Source organism: Equus przewalskii, chromosome 22 (genome assembly GCF_037783145.1).
Source record: "Equus przewalskii isolate Varuska chromosome 22, EquPr2, whole genome shotgun sequence".
NCBI lineage: Eukaryota > Metazoa > Chordata > Mammalia > Perissodactyla > Equidae > Equus > Equus przewalskii.
This window is the reverse complement of record NC_091852.1, coordinates 53245247-53266385: the sequence shown is the minus strand read 5'-3', so window position 1 is coordinate 53266385 and position 21139 is coordinate 53245247. Positions and strand designations below refer to the sequence as shown.

The window sequence follows — 21139 nt, the reverse complement described above, 5'->3', positions numbered from 1 at the left end:
GGGGCGGGGGCTCCAGGGAGGAGAGGTCGGCTGGAGGTGACGCACTTTACAGATTGGAACCCTCAGGTTCAGGCAAGTGAGACGACCTCCTAGTCGGGGTCACACCGGCGGGCTGGTGTCCCCTCTTGCGGATGCGGGAGTGCCGCACTCAAGTCACCCGCTGAGTCCGAGTCTCCCCCGGGTTGGGGAACGTCACTGTCTCGGCACCGCCCCGGTCACTAATCCCTCTGGGCTACCGTACGCCCACCGGCTCTTGCCCCAGGCCTGGCCCCGTACCCTCCACGGCCTGACCTCCGGCGTGTCCTTGGGTAAGTCACTTCCTGTCTCAGAGCCTCAGTTTCCTCATTCCAGGCGTGGGGCGCAGCGGCCCCGGGCAGAGCAGCGGACCGTGACGGGCAGCGCCCGGCCAACTGGACCCACAGCCCGGCCGCCGGGGGCGGGGGGGGAGGGGCCAATGTGGGGCGTGGCCAATGTGGGGCGTGGCGTCGTGGGCGGGGCCAAACGGGAGGTGCGCACTGGCTGTCGCGGAGACGGCGTCGGGGCCGGGGGCGGGGCTGGGGCGAGGGGCGGGGCGAGGGGCGGTTGCGACGTAGCCGACGCCGGAGGGGAGGGGCTCGAGCGGTAGTGGGATGACAGGGCTTACAGCTCAGGTGGCGACCAAGTCCAGGCGGCGGGGGCGGGACTCAGTGAGGGCCGGAGCTAAGGCCTCCTGAGAACTCAGTATCCCACCCCGGCGGGAGGGAGGCTCGAGGCGCTTGGAGGCCCGTAGCTTCGGAGGCGGGGCTCTGTGGCGACGTCGCGTACGCCGGGGGCGGGGCCTTCCGGGATGGGGCGGGCTCAGCGCGGGCGGGGCCGGGAGGGTTGCTCGTGGCGACGATGCGTACGCCGGGGGCGGGGCCTCCCGAGAAGGGGCGGGTTCAGCGGGGGCGTGGCTTGGGGCGCTCCCGGCGACGTCGCGTACGCCGGGGGCGGGGCCTCCCGGGAAGGGGCGGGCTCACCGCGGGCGGGGCCGGGAGGGTTGCTCGTGGCGACGACGCGTGCGCCAGGGGCGGGGCCTTCCGGGATGGGGCGGGCCGAGCAAGGCGGGCGGTGGTAACTGGGCCCGCGGGCGGTGGCTAGACGGACAGACTGACAGGTGGACCGCGGCAGGAGGACGGGCTGCGGCGGCCGGGCGCGCCGTGCCGCCGCAATGACAGGTGAGCGCGGGCCGGCCGGTGGTGTCTGCTGTCCCTGGACGTGCGCGCGGCCCGGTGGCCCCCAGGGACTGGCTGCCCCCACGTCGCCCGGGGCCGCTCCTCGCCGGCGGCCTGGTGACCTTGCCCGCGACCGCCTCCCTGTCGGCGAGACGACGGCAGAGCGGCGACCAGCCTGGGGCCGCGCGGTAGGCGGGGGCCGCCGTCGGGCCCACGAGGGTTCTGGGGGCCGGGGGGCCACTAGGCATCTGTGGGTGCAGAGGTGCTGGGGTGGGCATGCAGCCTGACAGAGTGGGAGGTGAAAGTGAAAACGGGCCGGGAGCGCTCTGCGGTCCTCCTGGGCTCCTGGCGGGAGATCCAGAAGCTCCATCCTCAGCCGTAGACGCCACGCCCCAGCAGGCCGTGTGTTCCTGGGCCGTGTGTGGCATCCTTGGGACTCTGTGCTCCCTCCCCGGCCACACCCTTCCGGGGCGATAGACCAGGAGAATCAAGGACCCAGACTGGGCTCCCCAAGGCTTTGTGCTTTTCCCAGGATGAGGTCTCCAGCCCAGCCATCCTCTGAGACCTTCTCTATACTGAGGACCTGCCCGTCATCCTCCTGAGCCCAGCCCAGCAGAGTGACCCTGCTCTATGAACCTTTCTCAGTTGGAGAAGCCCCATTAGGGTGATGGGCTGATGACGGACGAGATCCCATAGCAAGGTGGTCAGGGATTGTGGGGCTTCCCAGAAGCCATGCCTTATTCCTGAGGGCCCCACTCTTCTGCCTGGTGGAGCAGAATTCACCAAGGGGTAGCCCAGGGGGTCAGGGAGACCCCAGAAGTCCCTCTTCTCTCTCCCCACAGCTCACTGGAGTTGCAGCCTGGGTCCTGCACGCATAGGATTTCGTGGGTTGGAACCTGATGACTTCTGGGACACCAGCATCCCAGCCTAGTCCATAAGAGACCGCAGTTGCCAACTGCTCCCCTGTCGTCTCTCTGAATCCTTTGTATTTGGGGCTGCTGTTTCTGAGCACCTACTGTGTGCGCGGCCCTATGTCAGGCACGGCCCAACCAGAATTGCCATGGGGGGACACGTGGAATGTTCTCTCTGTGTGGATGAGGAAACAAAAACCCAGTGGCAGAGTCCAGACTAGACCTGTGTCCTGCCCGGCCCCTGATGACCTTTCCTCCTGCCATCTGCTGGGCCTCTAGAGACCTCCCTCATGGCCCTTCATTTTCGGGATGTGGAACTGAGGCCCAGAGAGTGCAGGCCTTGGGGGTCAGATGGGCAGCCGTGCAAGGCTGCATGCTTGGCGTTGCTGGCTCACTGGCCCTGGGTGCTGACAGGGGCCCGCCTCGTGCTAGTTCTGGGGCTTCCATGGTGGGCTGCAGGGTGAGCAAGTGTGGGACACAGTGCATCCTGGAGGCTGGGATGGTGTCTGCATAGGGCCAGCACCGGTGAGGGGTCACCGCAGCTGTGCCTGTTGCTCTGGAAGCATCCCTGCCGTGTGGTGTGCTGGGGGTGAGCAGTCTCAGCTCCACGCCAAGGCCGGGGCGGGTGCTGGGGCAGCAGGGGAAGCTGAGGCCCAAGCATCTGGACTGCAGGGGGGCAGGGTCAGGGGAACTTAGGAAGGCCTCTTGAGGGGAGGACAGTAAGCTGAGCACGAGTTAGTCAGGTGGAAACCACAGGGACAGGTCTTCTTGGCCCCTGGCAGGGGTCCCAGGCAGTACGGTGCAGCCCCCATGGCTCAAGGACGTCGGGGGCCAGGTGAGAGCAGATGGTCCAGCTCCCACAGGGCCTTGAGTGCCAGGCCAGGATAACAGGTTGGGGGCCTGTGGTGCAGCTGGGCAAAGAGGTCGGGGAGATGGGGCTTCGTGAAGGGAGCTGGCAGAGCCTGGTGAGTTTTGTGCCAGAGCGTTCCTCTTCCTTTATTCTATAAAACCCGGCAAAGACTGTTCATCAGGACCCAGGACCAAGGTGGTTGGTTTCCTTTTCCGTGCTTTTTCATGCCTCCAAGTGGCCATCCGGGTGTGGTTTGTGTACACAGCTCACAGCGACTACAGGAAGCACAGGGTGTGGCAAAGCCTGGAGCCTTGGCCCCCAGGCAGTGCCGCCTCGCCGTGCTGCTGTGTTGTGCCATGCCGCTGTGCCAGGTGACTCATGGCTGGGCAGCAGAGGCCTGCAGGGCCTGCTTGGCTAGTGGCCCTCAGGGCGGAGGAGCTGCTGCAGGGTGCTGGCTGCCATCCACTGACAGCCCTTGCCCCTGGGCCTTGGGCCTATGTCCATGCATTCCAGAAATCTTTAGTGAGCACCTACTGTGTGCCGCTCCTGTGCACAGGTGCACACGGTGGGGAGGCAGCACTAGACAGGATAGCCTCTGGCCTGCCCTTGTGAGCCTGGCCGGGAACAGACATGATGCAGCTAAGTGCACAGTTAATAAGTGTGTCAGTTAGAGGGGCGGAAAGTCTGGATGTCAAGAGATCGCCCCAGCACTGACCCACAGATTCATCTGCTTTCACGTGACCCCCATTTGTTCATTAAAATTCAACAATGGAGTTTCCAAATAATATTTCTTTTTAGTTAATAGATTTTACTTTTAGAGCAGTTTTGTTTACAGAAAATTGAGCACATAGCACAGAGGGTCCCATACCACCCCCACCAAGTGTCCTCTGTCCTCAGCGTCTTGCCTTGGTGTGGTGCCTTTGTTACGACTGATGAACCACTGTGCATGCGTTATTACTAACTGAAGTCCGTGGTTCACGGTGTGGTTCACTCCTCGTGCTGTACGTTCTGTGAGTTTTAGAAAGTGCATAATGTCCTAGATCCACCATTACAGTATCATACAGATTAGTTTCACTGCCCTAAATCCTTTGTACTCCGCCTATTCATCCCTCCCTCTTCCCTAACCCCCGTCGACCACCGACCCTTTTACTGTCTCCATAGTTTTGCGTTTTCTGGAATATTGTATAGTTGGAATCATACGTAGTATGTAACCTTTTCGAATTGGCTTCTTTTACTCTTAGCAATATTCACGTAAGTTTCTTACCTATCTTTTCAGATTTCATAGGTCTTTTCTTTTTATCACTGAATTATGTTTCATTGTATGGATGAGCCACAGTTTAATTATCCATTCACTTTGTGTGTGTGGTAAAATATGCAGAACATAAAGTTTACCATTTTAACCATTTCAGTGGCATTAAATACATTCACGATGTTGTGAAACCATCATCACTATCCATTTCCAGAGCTTTTTCATCATCCGAAAGAGAGACTCTGCCCCTGTTAAACAGTAACTCCTCTTTCTCCCCTGTTCTCAGCTCCTGGTAATCACTATTCTACTTTCTGCCTCTAGAATGTGCCCATGCTAGGTATTTTACCTAAGTGGAATCATACGACATTGTCCTTTTGTGTTTGACTTATCTCACTGAGCATAATGTTCCCAAGGTTCATCCATGTATTTGAATATTTCATTCCTTTTTATGGCTCTGTAATACTCCATTTTGTGTATATACCGGGTTTGTTTTATCCATTCATCTGTCCGTGGACTTTTGGGTTATTTCTACCTTTTGACTATTGTGACTAATGCTGCAATGAAAATGGGTATGCAAGTATCTCAGTCCTTGCTTTCAGTTCTTTTGGATCTGTACCGAAAAGTGGAATTGCTGGGTCATGTAATAACTCTGTTTGCCTTTCCCCAGAACTGCTGTACTGTTTTCCACAGTGGCTGTGCCGTTTTACGTGCCCACCAGCAGCGCATGAGAGTTCCAATGTCTCTACATCCTCGTCCATATATATCACACTAATGAGTGTGAAGTGGGATCTCATTGTGGTTTGATTTTCATTTCCCTAATGACTAGTGATGTTAAGCATCTTTTCATGTGCTTAGTAGTCATTTGTATATCTTCTTTAGAGAAATGCCTATTCAAGTCCTTTGCCCATTTTTGAATTGGATTGCTTGGGGGTTTTTTGTTGTGGTGTAGGAGTTCCTTATATATTCTGGATATTAATCCCTTATCAGATGTATGATTTATAAATATTTTCTCCCATTGTATGGGTTTTCTTTTGACTCTCTCTCTTTTTTTTTTACCATTCAAACTAGGGTTTATTTCTGGAATAAAGAACTCCTGCAACTCAACAACAACACAAACCACAAACTAGGGTTTATTGTCTCTACTGTTCCATTGGTGGATATGTCTGTCCTTATATTAGGACCACCCTGTTTTGATTACTGTAGCTTTGCAGTAAGTTTTGAAATCAGAAAGTGTGAGTCTTCCAACTTTGTTCTTCCTTTTCAGAATTGTTTTTGCTATGAAAGTCCCTTGAGATTCCATATGAATTTTCGAATGAGTTTTTCTATTTCTGCTAAAAGAAAAAAAAAATTGGGGTTTGAATAGGGATTACATTGAATTTGTAGATCACCTTGATAGGATTATCATTTTCGCAATATTAAGCCTTCCAGTCCATGAACTTGGGACGTCTTTCCATTTGTTTGGGTCTTCTTTAATTTCTTTCAGCAATGTTTTGTAGTTTTCACTGTACCACTCTTTCACTTCCTTGGTTATATTTATTCCTAAATATTTTATTTTGTTTTATTTTTTTTTTGCAGGGGAAGATTCCCCCTAAGCTAACGTCTGTTGCCAATCTTCCTCCTTTTTTCCTTTTTTCCCCTGCAAAGCCCCCGTACATACTTGTATATAGTGGTAAGTCTTTCTGGTTCTTCTGTGTGAGCCACTGCCACAGCATGGCTGCTGACAGATGGGTGGTGTTGCTCCACGCTGGGGAACTGAACCTGGACTGCCGAAGTGGCGTGCACTGAACTTTAGCTGTGAGGCTATCAGGGCCGGCTCGATATTTTATTCCTTTTTTTTTTTTGAGGAAGGTTAGCTTTGCCACCAGTCCTCCCCTTTTTGCCGAGGAAGACTGGCCCTGAGCTAACATCTGTGCCCATCTTCCTCTACTTTATATGTGGGATGCCTGCCACAGCATGGCTTGACAAGTGGTGCATAGTTCTGCACCTGGGATCTGAACTGTTGAACCCGAGGCCACTGAAGCGGAATGTGCGAACTTAACCACTGTGCCACCGGGCCAGCCCCAATATTTTATTCTTTTTGACATTATTGTAAATGGAATTGTTTTCTTATTTTCTTTTTTGGATTGTTCATTGTTTGTGTATAGAAATACAACTGATTTTTTTTTAAAATGGACTGACTATAGAACCCTTTTTTTTTGGAAGAAGATTAGCCCTGAACTAACATCCACTGCCAATCCTCCTCTTTTTGCTGAGGAAGACTGGCCCTGAGCTAACATCTGTGCCCATCTTCCTGTACTTTATATGTGGGACACCGCCACAGCATGGCTTGACAAGCGGTGCATAGGTCCATACCCGGGATCTGAACTTGCAAACCCCGGGCTGCCAAAGTGGAACATGTGAACCACTGTGCCACCAGGCCAGCCCCAGAACACTGTTTTTTTTTCTTGGGAAGATTCGCTCTGAGCTAACATCTGTTGCCAATCTTCCTCTGTTTTTTTTCTCCCTGAAGCCCCAGTACATAGTTGTACATTTTAGTTGTGAGTCCTTCTAGTTCTGTGTGAGCTGCTGCCACAGCATGGCTACTGACAGATGAGTGGTGTGGTTCCACGCCTGGGAACCAAACCCAGGCCGCCGAAGCAGAGCACGCCGAACTTTAACCATTAGGTCGTTAGGGCTGGCTCGAAATGCAACTGATTTTTGTGTGTTGATTTGGTATCATGCTACTTTGCTGAATTCCCTCTAACAGTTGTTTTTTAAAAATCTGAGGCATTTTCTATATATAAGATCATGTCAGTCATCTGCAAACAGATAATTTTACTTCTTCCTTTCAATTTGGATGCCTTTTATTTCCTTTTTTTGCCTAATTTATCTGTTGAACTTCCAGTACTGTGTCAAATAGAAGTGGTGAGAGTGGGTAGCCTTGTCTGATCTTAGAAAAGCTTTTAGTCTTTCACCATTCACAATGATATTTTCTGTAGGCTTTTATTATATGACCTTTATCATGTTGAGGAGGTTTTCTTCTATTCCTAATTTTTTTTCTTTAATCAAGAAATAGTGTTGAATTTTGTCGAATGCTTTTTCTCCATCCCTTGAGATGATCGTGTGTGTTTCCCCCTTTGTTCTATTAACGTGGTGTATTACGTTGATGGATTTTCATATGTTGAACCATCCTTGCAGTCCATGAATAAATCCCACTTGGTCATGATATATAATCCTTTTAATATTTTGCTGTATTCAATTTTCTAATATTTTGTGGAGGATTTTTGCATTGATGTTCATAAGGGATGTTGGTTGTAGTTTTCTTTTCTCAGAGTGTCCTTGTCTGGCTTTGGTATCAGGGTACTGCTGGCCTCAAACAATGAGTTAGGAAGTAAGTGTTCCCTCCTTTCCAATTTTTTTGAAGAGTTTGAGAAGAATTGGTGTTAATTCTTTAAGTGTTGGTAGAATTCACTAGCAAAGCCATCTGGTCCTGGGCTTTTATATGTTGAGACAATTTTGATTACTGATTTAATCTCCTTACTAGTTATAGGTCTATTCAGATTTTCTATTTCCTCATGATTCAGTTTTGGTAGATTTTGTGTTTTTAGAATTGTGTCCAGGTCATCTAAGTTGTCTAGTTCGTTGGCGTACAATGTTCATAGTATTCTCTTATGCTCCTTTTTATTTCTGTAAAATTGGCAGTAATGGTCCCACTTTCATTTCTGATGTTAGTAGTTTGAGTCTTCTCTCTTTTTTTCTTTGTCGCTCTAGCTAACAGTTTGTCAATTTTGTTGATCTTTTCAAAGAACCAGCTGTTGGTTTTGTTGATTTTTTCTGATTTTCTGTTTTCTGTTGCGTCTGTCTTCACTTTGGCCTTCATGATGTCCCCTTCTGCCAGCTTTGGGTTTAGTTTGCTCTCCCTTTTGTAGTTCCTTAAGTGGAACATTAAGTTACTGGTTTGAGATCTTTCTTCTTTTTTAATGCGTTTACAGCTGTAAATTTCTCTCTCAACACTGCTTTCACTGCATTCCTTAAGTTTTGGTATTCTGTGTTTTTATTTTCATTTGTCTCAAGGTATTAGTTTCCCTCATGATTTCTTCCTTGATCCATTGGTTGTTTAATTTCCATGTAATTGTGTATTTTCCAGTGTTCTTTCTGTTATTGATTTCTAGCTTTATTCCATGTGATCAGAAAAGATCTTTTGTATGATTTCAGTCTTTTAAAATCTATTAAGACTTGTTTTGTGGCCAGACTTGTTTTGTGATCTATCCTGGAGAATGTTCCCTGTGCACTTGAGGATAACGTATATTCTGCTGCTGTCGGGTGGAGTGTTCTGTACGTGTCTGTTAGGTAGCGTTGGTTTGTGAGGCTGTTCACATCCTCTGTTTCCTTACTGATCTGCTGTCTGGTTGTTCTGTTACTGAAAATGGGGTATTAAAGTTTCCAGCTATTATTGTGAGGCTGTCTGTTCCTCCCTTCGGTTTTGCCAGTGTTTGCTACATATATCTTGGGTCTCTGATATTTGGTGCACATGTTTGTTATATCTTCTGGTGAATTTACTCTTTTATTAACATATAATGTGCTTCTTTGTCTCTTTAACAGTTTTTTACTTAGTATCTGTTCTTTCTCATATGACTATAGCCACTAAGCTGTCTTTTGGTTACTATTTGCATGGAATAGCTTTCTCCGTTCTTTTACTTTCAGCCTATTTGTGTCTTCGGATCTAAAGTGAGTCTTTTGAAGATACCATATAGTTGAGTCTTATTTTTTCCAATCCTGAGAGGAAAAAAACTCTTTTTCTCTTCTACTCCTACACACACACACTCATACTTCTAACACTTCTGGTCACAAAGTGTGTGATTTTCCTCCCCACCAAGCAATTCTCCAGTTCTCCGTGGACACCACCTGGGGGTCCTACAATTTAACTCAGTCTGACACTGTCTATCCAGAGGCTGAGGGCTCAGTCCCGCAGGACTGCTTCCAGTTCAGATGCCAGTTACAGGTTCAGGTTGTCAGCTGAACTGAGCCAGCTTCTGATTGACTCATGACACCCCTTCCTCAGGTTTGGTCGTCTGCTAGAACAGCTCCCAGAACTAAGGGAAACACTTTACTTACTATTGCCGATTTATTAGAAGGATATTTCAAAGGATACAGATGAACATCCAGCTGGAAGAGATGCACAGGGCAGGCCTGTGGGAAGGGGCGCAGAGTATCCATGCCCCTCCCAGGTGGGCCGCCCTCCTAGCACCTGCACGTGTTCACTGACCGCAAGTGCACCACCTTGTCCTTTGGGTTTTTATGGAGTCTTCATTATGTAGATGTGACTGGTTAAATCATCGGCCATTGGGGATTGATTCAACCTCCAGCCCCTCTGCCCTCCTGGGAGGCTGGGGGTGGGGGGATGCAGAGGGCCGAAAGTCCCACCCCTCCCATCCTGGGGTTGGTTCCTGGTGACCAGCTCCCAGCCTGTGGTTATTTAGGGGCTTTGCAGAAGTCGCCTCATTAACACACACTCAGATGAAGTTGAATGGGGCTCGGGGCTCGTTATGAGTAACAAAAGATACCCTTTCCCCTGGCTCTTAGCACTTAGGAAGTTCCAAGGGTTTTAGAAACTGTGTGCCAGGAAGTGGGATGAAGACCAAGTCTGTGTTTCTTATTGTAAATCACAGTATCGCAAGTCCATTCTGCTGATCTTGTCTCCTGGTTGGAGAGTTGACTCCATTTACATTTAGGCGAGGACTAACTGTGCTGCCTTTGTGCTGTTTGTCTTTTGTACGTCTTGTAGCCTAAAGTCCTTCATTTCTTCTAGTACTGCTTTTGTGTTTAGTTGATTTTCTGTGGTAAGACGTTTTTCTTTTCTTTTTTTTGTGAGGAAGATTGTCACTGAGCTAACATCTTCCTCTATTTTATGTGGGACACTGCCACAGCATGGCTTGATGAGTGGTGTGTAGGTCCATGCCCGGGATCCGACCCTACAAATCCTAGGCCGCTGAAGTGGAGCGCATGAAATTAACCACTACACCACTGGGCTGGCCCCCATTTTGATTTGGGTTCGTGTATATTCTGTGGACATATTTCTTGTGGTTACCATGAGGATTACTTGTAACGTTCTAAAGTTATAACTGTCTAATTTGAATTGATACCAACTTCAATTATATACAAAGCTTGACTCCTCTGCAATCCTGCCTGCCCTTTGCCCTTCCTCAGGCCTGGCTATTTCCAGAGGGCCCTGCGGGGACCCGTGGGCAGCGGCCCTCGGCCTCTCTGAGTTTATTTTCTGTGGGAAGCTCTCAGGTGCAGAAGAGAGAGCCCAGAGGCTCCGCTCTGCTTTTCAGAACTCTGGACCATTCTTGCCGCCCCACCCCCATCCCCATCTTCTGGCGAGGGGTCAGGAGGCCCCGGAGGCCCCGGGGCTCTGAGCTGTGTGCCAAGCCCACGGGGCTAGGATGTCAGCAGTTGTCCAGCTGTTTGCAGTGAGTGCGCCTCCCGTGTGCTGGAATGCCTTGCTGGGAGGGGTCTGCGCCAACGCCACGTCCTGTGTGTGGAACTCGCCACTCCCTCTTCAGGCCACGCTGGCTCATGCCCTCTGCACTCTCTGCTTCTGTTTCAGAGCAGACCTACTGTGACCGCCTGGTCCAGGACACGCCTTTCCTCACGGGCCCTGGGCGCCTGAGTGAGCAGCAGGTGGACAGGATCATCCTCCAGCTGAACCGCTACTACCCCCAGATCCTCAGCAACAAGGACGCGGAAAAGGTGCCGAGGGGTGGGCCAGAGGCTGCTCTCCTGCCCCTCCTTTCTGGGCTGGAGAGAGCGGGAGGCAGGACAGCTCCGAGGTGGAAGCTTGTCTCCTGGGGGTGCCCTTGGATCCAGAACATCAGCTCTCTGAGCCTCAGTGTCTTCATATGTCATCGGGAGGTGCTGGGGGGAATCACAGGAGACAACACATGACAGCACGCCACAAACCTGGGAGGAGGAGCCGGGGGAGGTGAGGAGGGAGGGGGCAGGGAGAGGTGAGGAGGGAGGGGAGTGAGGGGAGGTGAGGAGGGAGGGCAGGGGGGAGGGCTGGGGTGGGAGAGGAAGCAGGGAGAGGTGAGGGAGGAGGGCAGGGGGGAGGTGAGGCCGGAGGGGAGCAGGGGGAGGGCTGGGGTAGGAGGGGAAGCGGGGGAAGGTGAGGGAGGGAGCAGGGGAAGGTGAAGGAAGAGAGCAGGGGGAGGGCTGGGTTAGGAAGGGGAGGACTGGGTTAGGAGGGGGAGGAGCAGGAGGAAGTGAGGAGGAAGGGGGCGAGAAGGCTGGGGTGGGAGGGGGAGCAGGGGAGGTGAGGAGGGAGGGGGCAGGAGGAGGGCTGAGGTGGGAGAGGGAGCAGGGGGAGGGGAGGAGGCTGGGGCAGGGGTACAGGCCAGGCTCCACCCCTGAGGTACAGGGCTCTTCACTCCACCTCTTCTGAAGGTGCAGAATGTGCACCTTTGGGGTGGGACCAGCCCCTCCTGGTCGGGGCCCTGGGTGAGATTGCCCAGCACGTGTCTGGCTCCCCGAGGGGTGGAGTGTGGGTGCCAGAGAGCAGCCTGCCTCCCAGCTGGGTGACTGAGTGAGCCCTTCCTTCTGGGAGCTGCAGATTCCTCCCTTGGCACAGGGTGACAGTGCCACATGCAGGGCCGTCCGGATGGTTGGGCCCTCTCTTGGGGATGGGTGAGGTTGATCCCTGACAGAACTGGAGTCCACATGAGCCTTGCTCCTAGCCCAGACGCTTCTCAAGTTATGAAAGCAGTACAGTAGGTTTAAAAGGGCTCAAATTTATATCTTGTAATTAAGAGTCTAATATACGTCCATTGTAAAAAAGTTTGAAGTTCCAGACGTTTCTACAAGGAAAAGGAAACTACACATACCCACACATGCCTCTCTTCATAGGTACCTGGCCCCTGCCACAGTCCGCTTTGTAAGTTCTGCACTTCTGTGGTTCAGCTCGTGTTCCATGTAGAATGGTACGCTGCCACCAGGTGGCAGCACGGGGCCACGGCTTCCAGGTCCTGGAGTGTCAATACCAAGAGCCCTGTCCACCGACCTTTAGAACCACACCTTTCTCAGTTACACGCGTCAAAAGAATCAGATTTTTTCTCCTTGACCCTGAATTGTTTTTTAAATACTTGAGTCATATTCCTCTAGACTGTAAACTACAAGAAGTTATCATGCCGTCACCTCACTGGTTGTCTGTGATGAGCCCACTGTGTGGGTTTCTTATTGCCTTTTTACAAATCAGGAAACCGAATTTTAGGGGTGAAGCGACTTGCTGAAGTCACACAGCAAGCCGCTAAGTCGCCACACTTGGAATAATGTCGCTGCCATCTTTCTTGGTGACCTCTGGCCTCCACAGGGAGTGCAAGGGTGGTGTGTGCTGTGAATGTGAATGTGGCTCCGTCGCCGCCTCCTCCCAGGTGTGCCGAGCTCCCAGGTGGCAGGCCAGGCGTCGCCCCCCACCTGGAAGCCGGAGTCCCAGCTGCCCCACAGCCGCCTTGGGCCCGGCCCCTCCCACCTGACCTTCCTTGCGCCCCTGCGTCCCCAGTTCCGGAGCCCCAAGGCGTCCCTGCGCATGCGGCTCTGCGACCTCCTGGGCCACCTGCAGCGGAGCGGTGAGCGGGACTGCCAGGAGTTTTACCGCGCCCTGTACATCCACGCCCAGCCCCTGCACAGCCATCTGCCCAGCCGGCACGCCCTGCGTAAGTGCGCGGCTGGTCCCCAGGCCTCGACCCCACCCACTCGGGCCCTCGCCAGAGACCACCTCTGCCCGGGTCTCGAGTGGCCCCCAGAGAGAGGAGAGGGTGTTCGGGGCGGCGCAGGTGTCTCTCCCCGTCTCTCTCTGTGTCCCTGTCTCTCCACCTCTATCTCGGTCTCTTGTGCCAGTTTTTGCACAGAAGGCGCATCACGTCCATGGGGCTCTGCCCCTCCCCTCTGTAACTGGTGCAGCTGGGCATCCTTGCACTTCTGATGTCAGCAGCTCCCAGCTGTGGGTGGTGCCCGCCTGTGTGAACTGACCCTTGCGGGGAGTACCGAGGTTGCGTCCACCCCTCCCCCAGCTGGACCACAGCGTGTGGGTGTTTCTGTGGAACAGTCTCAGGCATGAATGGCTGGTCAAGGGCACGTGCATTTGGGTCTAGAGGGTTCTGCCCTTGGGCCTAGGAGGCACATGAGTCCTGCAGGATCCTCTGAGCTGCTGGGATGGGGAAGGGGAGGTGCAGAGGGGATGGCAGCTCAGTCCTGAGGCCCCTGTGCCCTGGTCCCCAGGAAGAGTGGTGGCTGTCCCTTGATCCTCACATTCGAGAGGCTGGAGACCCCAAGGGACAAGGAATGGGAGTGGCTGACCCCAGGCCACTCAGCCCGGCCCGGGGACAGCGTCTCTGACCCCGAGGACAGGCCAGCAGGACTGAGCCCTGAGCTCTGGCACGGGGTGGTCCTTTCACGCCAGCTGTCGGGGCCCCACAGCCCTGGTGGGAGTCAAGCACCTTCTGGGTTCCCTGGTGCCCTCAGGGCCGGCCAGCAGTTGGCTGGCTGGGGAGCCCCCGGGAGGTCTGGGGAGAGGGGGGCCCCCTGCCCTCATGTGGATGTGCTCAGACTTTGGACAGGCAGATATTCATGCTGCCTTTGGTGCCTCGTGGCTGCCAGGGAACGATGGTCCCCCACCCCGTGGCTCTCCAGGTCCCAGGAAGTGGACAAAAGGCAAAGACCCAAAACTGCAGGGTTCCGCGAGTCTGGTCACAGGGTCCCCTCCCCAGCGCTGGCACTGACTCCCCAAATGCAGCCCCGTGGAGGGCTCGGTGCCGCACAGCCTGGTCCAGCCCTGCCTGGGGACCTGGGGGCTCCCCGGGGGTCCTGGCAGCCCCCTTGGTTCCTGCAGCCAGGGCACCGCCTTCGCCGTTGGCTGCCGACTAACCGTGCTCTGTGATTTTGTTTCCAGAGGACTCAGATTGCACAGAGCTAGACTCGGGCGCTGCAAGTGGCGAACTCAGTGACAGGGGTAACCGCCTCCCGCGTCCTCCACCCCTGCCCCCCAACCCAGGGCTCCATCTCCACCGCGGGGGCTTCTCCACTCCAAGTCGGGCTCTGTTCCTGGCTTCCCGTTGGACAGACCCCCCAGGGTGCTCGCTGGGGGCATCCCCGCCAGGCTGACCTTCCCCCCTCCGGGCTTGGGCAGCCGCTCACGCACGTGTCTCCCCAGGACCCGTGGCCTTCCTGGCCTGCCTCGGCCTGGCCGCAGGGCTGGCGCTGCTCCTCTACTGCTGCCCTCCAGGTGCGTGCCCCCGACCCCAGGAGAGGGGCCCCCACCCTGGGCCTGCTGCCCCCAGCCCCCACGTGCCCGGGCTCGCTGCTTACTCGGCTCTGCAGGAAGGCCCCGAGTCCCCGGCCTCCCCACACCTCACCTGCACAGTGGGGCTGTGGCAGGGGCCCCCTTGCAGGACACGGGACAGGTAGGGGGTGTGGGGCCGGAGCGACCAGGCCCAGCCCTGAGTGGCCACCAACCCCAGGGGTCAGAGTGACAGTCCTTTGCAGGAGGAGGGGTGCAGCTGGGGCTCTGGGGTTAGGAGGCCCTGCCCCACATGGGGTCTAGAATAGGGCACCCCGCAGTCTGGGGTACCCCCATTGGACGAGAGGACCCAGCCAAGGCCCCCTCCTTGCGGCCCAGCATGGTGGCCTTGCTGTCCCTTTCCTGCCACACTGAGCTTGTCGAGGTCCTGGGGAGCCACTGCCGAGCAGGCCCGCGTGGTTGGGGGACCTGTCCCTCAGGTGTGGGGCTGGCGATGCCATGAGGCCGGGAGGAGGTGCTGTGGTGGCAGTTCTGAGACCCCTTGTCTTGCAGACCCCAAGGTGCTGCCGGGGTCCCGGCGCGTCCTGGGCTTCTCCCCTGTCATCATCGACAGGCACGTCAGCCGCTTCCTGCTGACCTTCCTCACAGACGACCTGGGGGGGCTCTGACAGACCCCAGGCCCACCCATCGCCCACCAAAGAACGCCGCCCAGGAGCCTGCTTTTTTTCTAAATGCTTATTTTTCACTATTTATAACTTGTGTAAGAAGCACTTCACCTTCGCCTCATAAAGGTGCTCAATGATATTAAATGTTCGAGTCTTGTCCCTTCTCAGGAGTGTTTTCTGGATGATTCTGACACTGACCCTGAGGGCTCTTGGTGTCCTGTGTCCAGCCTGCTGCTCAGGCCACCCACCCCTGCCATCCCCCCACGCCCACCCCTAGATGTTCCCCCACCTCACTATCCCCCAGACGTCCCTCTGCCCTCCGTCCATGGCCCTCCTGCTGCTTCTCTCCTGAGCTCCTGCCTCCCCACCTCGAGCTCTGCCCATTGCCTCTCCTTCCCCAGCCCCAGCCCCATGGGGAGCATGGGCCGTGGACGTAGGGGCGCCAGCCACACACCCTGTGATGCCCGGTGCCACGGGGGTTAACTTGATTTCTCACAGGAGCCCCAGCAGGTGGGAGCTGCTGTCCCCGATTTCCTGATGAGGAAACAGGCCGAGAGGGGAGGTCACTCAGCCAGGAAAGGGGGACTGGCATGTGACCTCGTTCCTTTCCTGTGACACATCCCGAGGAGGACCCCTCCCCCCACCGGCTCCCTTGGCCCCATTCAGTTACCAGAGCTGGCACCTCGGTCCCAGCCCCTGCCTGGCTCTGCAGACCTGGGATGGGCTCGGGGGTCTGGGGCGGGTTCGCAGGCTCACAGGAGTATAGTAAGTACCGTCAGAGCCTGGAAATGAACACAGTCCTGTCCTGGATCCCAGAGGGAAAGAGATCGAGACAGAACAAAACAGTCCACAGAACTTTCTAGAACTTTTAGAGATGAAAACGTCATTGTGCTGTCCGAGTTCCTGGGCTCTGGCTCCTCATTCCCCAATCTGGGGTTTGGCTGCACTGGGCCCCTTGTCCTCGTCTTGGGAACACGGGCCACAGTGCCCCTTCGACCTTCTGGCCTCAGACTCAGGATCCCATCGTGGAAATGTCCCTCCCTTGTGGACGTGAGAAGGTGAGCTCACTAGTCCCAGGGGCCTGGTGCTCTGCCCTTGGCGCCTGCGGTCAGACCCCTGGGGGCCCTGTGACTGGCCAGTCCCCGGCACCGGGCCGGTGGATGCCCACAGCCCCCCTGCAGGCTATGACTACACAGCGCCATCCTCTGTGTGGGGCCCTGTCACCACCTCACAGCAGAGGAGGAGCTGAGGCTCAGAGCCCGGGACCACACGGCCGCCAAGAGTGGGGTTCCCTCTGCCCTCCCCACGGGTACATACACACACACAAGGGACAGGCTGCCCGACGGGCCCCTCTCCTGATTGCCTCCCCTTGTCGGCTCCTTCTCTACAGCCTCTTTTTGGGGAAACAGAAACATATTTGTCAACCTAAGAGTCATGTCATCATGAGTTTGCGTTTCCCACGGGGATTTCCGGAGGCGCCAGGGCAGGCTGACTCCAGGAGGGAAACGCCGCTGGGTCCTGGAAGGGCTCTGCTGCCGGGTCTCAGGCTCGTGGGGCACGTGGGAGGGAGACAAGATGGGCAGAGGAATCAGCTCTGGGCACGGTGCCCACCCCCGTGCCCAGTTGGAGCAGTAAGGGTGAGGGCAAGGGAGCCCTACCGCGAGCCTCGCCTGCCTGGACACCGCAGGACGGTAGGGCTGACCACGCTCTTCCACCCTGAGCTGCAGGACCTGGGCGCGTGTCTCCAGACTCTGAGCCTTGGTGTGCCCATCCATCCAATGGGACACGACTGGGCACTGCCCCTTGAGCACAGCCCCTTCGGTGAAAGTGTGGTTTGCTGGAAATGGCTCCACTCACAAAGTGAAAATTTACCGCTCTCTGGAAGTCACAGCTGATGCATGCCTCTCTCTGGGACAGTCCCCCACTGGGTGGAGCTGGTTCAGTTGCCAGTGCTCAGTGGTGAGGACACAGGTGCGGCCCTAAGCCAGGTGGGCATAACGGGGCCCCCAATGGCTGTGCCCGTGCGGAGTCTCTCTTGACCTTGCTTGGGGTCCAGGGTGAGGGACATGGTGAGCCTGCCCACTCCCCTCCAGCCCTCTTCAGGGGCCCGTCCAGGGCTGGAAAGATGCGCTGTGCTCCAGATCCCTTGCAGACAGGCCGTCATGTAAACTGCTCCCATCGCTGCAGAGGCTGGACTGGAGGCTGCCTCCCCAGACCAGGGGGCTGGTGCTGACCCCGCTCTGGACTCAGAGCTGAGAGTCAGCAGGGCTCCTCGGGGCAGCAGACCCCGGAGGCTCAGAGTGGCATGTCCTATCCAGTCCGCAGCCCTTTTGCCCATCATGAGCAGGCAAGATCCTGATTCCTGGGGTAAATTTCTCCCGGGGCAGTTGCCCAGATCTGTCCTCGATGCTTGTTTTGCTCTCTGACAGACACACCTGGATGAAGGTGACAGATATGCCAGGGTAAAGGTAAATGAGGCCACTGTATGAAGGGTGCAGACAGGGCAGGATTCGCCAGAGGGGAGGGGGGTTTGTGAGGTGTTAAAATTCTACCTGAGCTGAAGACACCTGCCATGTTCTGAAGGTCTGTGTGCCCCCAAATTCATGTGTTGAAATCGTAATCCCCAGTGTGGTGGTATCAGCAGGTGGCACCTTTGGGAGGTGACTAGGTCCCGAGGGTGGAGCCCCCATGATGGGATCAGTGCCCTTATAAAGGACCCCACAGAGCTCTCCAGCCCCTCCTGCCATGTGAGGACACGGACAAGACGCCGTCCAGAATCCAGGAAGCGAGTTCTCAGCAGACACAGAATCCGCCAGCACCTCGACCTCAGACTTCCACTCCTGAACTGCGTGTCGGTGGTTCTGAGCCCCCAGTCGGTGCTACTTTGCAGTAGCAGCCCCGAACTGAGACAGTGTCTTTGAGGGAACATCTGAGGGACATGTGGGCCTGGCTGCCACCCTGAAAGCCACTGGGCTTCAACTCCCGGGGCCCCAGCAGTGTCCCACCCCCAGCGAGGGGTGGTCAGTGCTGTCCAGGGGCCTCAGGACCCATGTGGTGAGCTGTGATGGTCCAGTATGCCTGACCCTGGGGATCGGGTCAGGCCACTTGCCCTGACTGCTGACTTTCTCCTTCCACCCATGACCCACTGAGGCCTTGCCCCTAAGGCCGAAAGCCAGCCCAAGCCCAGGCTGTCCTTGGACTCCTCCCTAGCTCTGAGCCTCGATGGCCCTTCCCTGACCCAGCCTGGTCTTCGTGCTTGCTGCCGAGCCCTGTGACGCCCACACCTCTGGGAAGGCCCCTCTCCTATCTGCCACCCTGGCTGGTCTGAGCCTGCAAAGCCTCTCCTAGGCTGGGGCTCAAGGACGGGGAACAAGGGAGCATTATGTCTGGGCACACCTCCCCCCATCAGGCCCTCACCTTACCAACCACTAGGCCATTTAGTGCCCATGACCTGGAATGAATGAAGTCCAACAGGGTGGGAGTGGGGAGGGTGTGAGGAGGGTGAGGAAGGTGTGAGGAGGGTATGGGGGACAGTGTGATAAGGGTGCGAGGAGGGTGTGAGGAGGATGTGAGGGAGTGTGGGGAGGGTGTGATAAGGGTGCGAGGAGGGTGTGAGGAGTGTGTGAGGAAGAGTGTGGGGAGGGTGTGAGAGCCTGTGCGAGGAGGGTGTGAGGAGGATGTGAGGAAGTGTGGGGAGGGTGTGAGAGACTGTGCGAGGAGGGTGTGAGGAGGATGTGAGGAAGTGTGGGGAGGGTGTGAGAGACTGTGCGAGGAGGGTGTGAGGAGGATGTGAGGAAGTGTGGGGAGGGTGTGAGAGCCTGTGCGAGGAGGGTGTGAGGAGGATGTGAGGAAGAGTGTGGGGAGGGTGTGAGGAGGATGTGAGGAAGAGTGTGGGGAGGGTGTGAGAGCCTGTGCGAGGAGGGTGTGAGGAGTGTGTGAGGAAGAGTGTGGGGAGGGTGTGAGAGCCTGTGCGAGGAGGGTGTGAGGAGGATGTGAGGAAGTGTGGGGAGGGTGTGAGAGACTGTGCGAGGAGGGTGTGAGGAGGATGTGAGGAAGAGTGTGGGGAGGCTGTGAGAGCCTGTGCGAGGAGGGTGTGAGGAGGATGTGAGGAAGAGTGTGGGGAGGGTGTGAGAGCCTGTGCGAGGAGGGTGTGAGGAGGATGTGAGGAAGTGTGGGGAGGGTGTGAGAGACTGTGCGAGGAGGGTGTGAGGAGGATGTGAGGAAGAGTGTGGGGAGGCTGTGAGAGCCTGTGCGAGGAGGGTGTGAGGAGGATGTGAGGAAGTGTGGGGAGGCTGTGAGAGACTGTGCGAGGAGGGTGTGAGGAGGATGTGAGGAAGTGTGGGGAGGGTGTGAGAGCCTGTGCGAGGAGGGTGTGAGGAGGATGTGAGGAAGTGTGGGGAGGGTGTGAGAGCCTGTGCGAGGAGGGTGTGAGGAGGATGTGAGGAAGTGTGGGGAGGGTGTGAGAGCCTGTGCGAGGAGGGTGTGAGGAGGATGTGAGGAAGAGTGCGAGGAGGGTGTGAGGTGGATGTGAGGGAGTGTGAGGAGGCTGTGAGGGAGGGCTCAAAGGCTGGCTTTGGGCTTAGCAGGCAAGACTCGGTGGGCCACGGATAGTTGGAAGTCTGTCACCTTTACCCGGCCGAGTGGGCCTACTGCAGAGTTACTGGGCACCTACTGTATGCCAGACATGGTGCCATGGCCATACCGAGGTGCTGTAAGTAGGTCCATAGGCAGGCATGCAGGAGGGGCCACCTCCTCCCCCAGCCTAAGCCAAGGGCAGGACCCTCCGTCTGGGGAGCAGCCCTGGCCTTGGGCTGGGTGTGGTGAAGCTCAGATATAGGCTCCATGGGGACACTGTGGATGGTGACATTAGTCCATGGCATCAAAGGCAGAGTCAACTGAAACTGCCTGGATGAGTGACCAGCGGAGGTGGTTGGGAGGACCTACGTGGAGGACCCGAGAGCTGAGCCCTGACCCCGGAGAGCGGCAGCACATGCCAAAGCCCTGGGGCTGGAGGGCTGTTGAGGTGGGAGCCTGGGAGCTGGTGGGTGGGGAGGTGGGAGGCTGTCATGTGTGCCTGCAGGGGGCACCTGGGACAGGGGCTGTGGGGGGCTGGGATGCATAGGACCACCCACTGCCATGCCTTGTCTCCAATGCCCCCAGCACCCATGGAGGACAGCCTGGCTTGGTGGCCCAGGACTCAGGCCAGCCATCTGGGTTCACTCCCTCTGGCTGCTTCTGGGAGAACTTCCTGTCCTGGCCGAAGGAGGAACTGAGCCACTTGTTCATTTGTTGGCCACGCCCACAGTGCTGCCCTGTGAGTCTCTTCCTCGGGGCTGCCAGCCAGGTTGGCCACCACAGGCCACCCCACAGAGGCAGTGCCGGGCCCTGGGCAGGGCTGGGCCTGGAAGCCTGGGCCCAGACACCGTCCTAGACGCACAGTGATGGTTGGGTGAGGGGCAAGGAGGACAGGACCAGGTGGACTGCGGGGCTGGCAGAGGGCCAGGTCATAGACAGGAGCCTGACCCCCTGACCCCGCTGCTTCTAGGCAAGAGGGAGGGGAAGGTCAGATGTGCCCCCGGTAACCAGTGTGGGGGGGATCACCTTGCAAACCCTCTTTATGGGACATCCCGACGCTCACAGGAGCGGAGTGCTGCTGTGTCCTGCAGTCCCCAGCACTTTTTCAATCCTATGTCATCCACGTCCCTATGATTTTTCCTGCAATTTTTTAAAGCAAATCCCAGAAGTGGATCATCCCACCCATAAACACTATGTGGGAGCTGATCACTCAGCCCCACAGAGACCACCACAGGGTCACCTGGAGGGCAACCCCCTCCACATGAGAGCAGGGAGAAAAGCAAAGGGGAAGGCCACATGCCCACCCCAGGCCCCAAAGGCTGCTTGGAGGAGGGGGCAGAAGGCCGTGGGGGTTCCCAGGTATCCCACCTGGAGGGGACCTGGTAAGGGCATTGCTCCCTCAGGGAGATGAGGGGTGGGGCTG

The 21139-nt window shown here is 56.0% G+C and overlaps 1 protein-coding gene across 2 annotated transcripts; it reads left to right on the top strand.

The window, feature by feature from the left end:
- The first annotated feature begins 980 nt into the window (after positions 1-980).
- On the top strand, positions 981-15305 carry CARD19 (caspase recruitment domain family member 19). 2 transcript variants are annotated; one of them, XM_070590073.1, is made up of 6 exons: positions 981-1196; positions 10793-10935; positions 12740-12893; positions 14129-14188; positions 14390-14461; positions 15029-15305. In XM_070590073.1, the coding sequence occupies exons 1-6, from the start codon at positions 1190-1192 to the stop codon at positions 15142-15144; spliced, it is 552 nt and encodes a 183-aa protein (XP_070446174.1). In that variant the 5' UTR covers positions 981-1189; the 3' UTR covers positions 15145-15305. The 2 variants fall into 2 exon arrangements, with proteins under 2 accessions (XP_070446174.1, XP_070446173.1); XM_070590072.1 differs by having other exon boundaries at positions 1066-1381; positions 10798-10935.
- Positions 15306-21139: the final 5834 nt, after the last annotated feature.

Excerpts from the sequence above, each read along its gene's own strand:
- CARD19 (XM_070590072.1), top strand. The coding sequence starts at position 1,190 with ATGACAGGTGAGCGCGGGCCGGCCGGTGGTGTCTGCTGTCCCTGGACG. Across the intron at positions 14,189-14,389 it reads TGGCGAACTCAGTGACAGGG|GACCCGTGGCCTTCCTGGCC; the intron begins GTAACCGCCTCC and ends GTGTCTCCCCAG. Across the intron at positions 14,462-15,028 it reads CCTCTACTGCTGCCCTCCAG|ACCCCAAGGTGCTGCCGGGG; the intron begins GTGCGTGCCCCC and ends CTTGTCTTGCAG.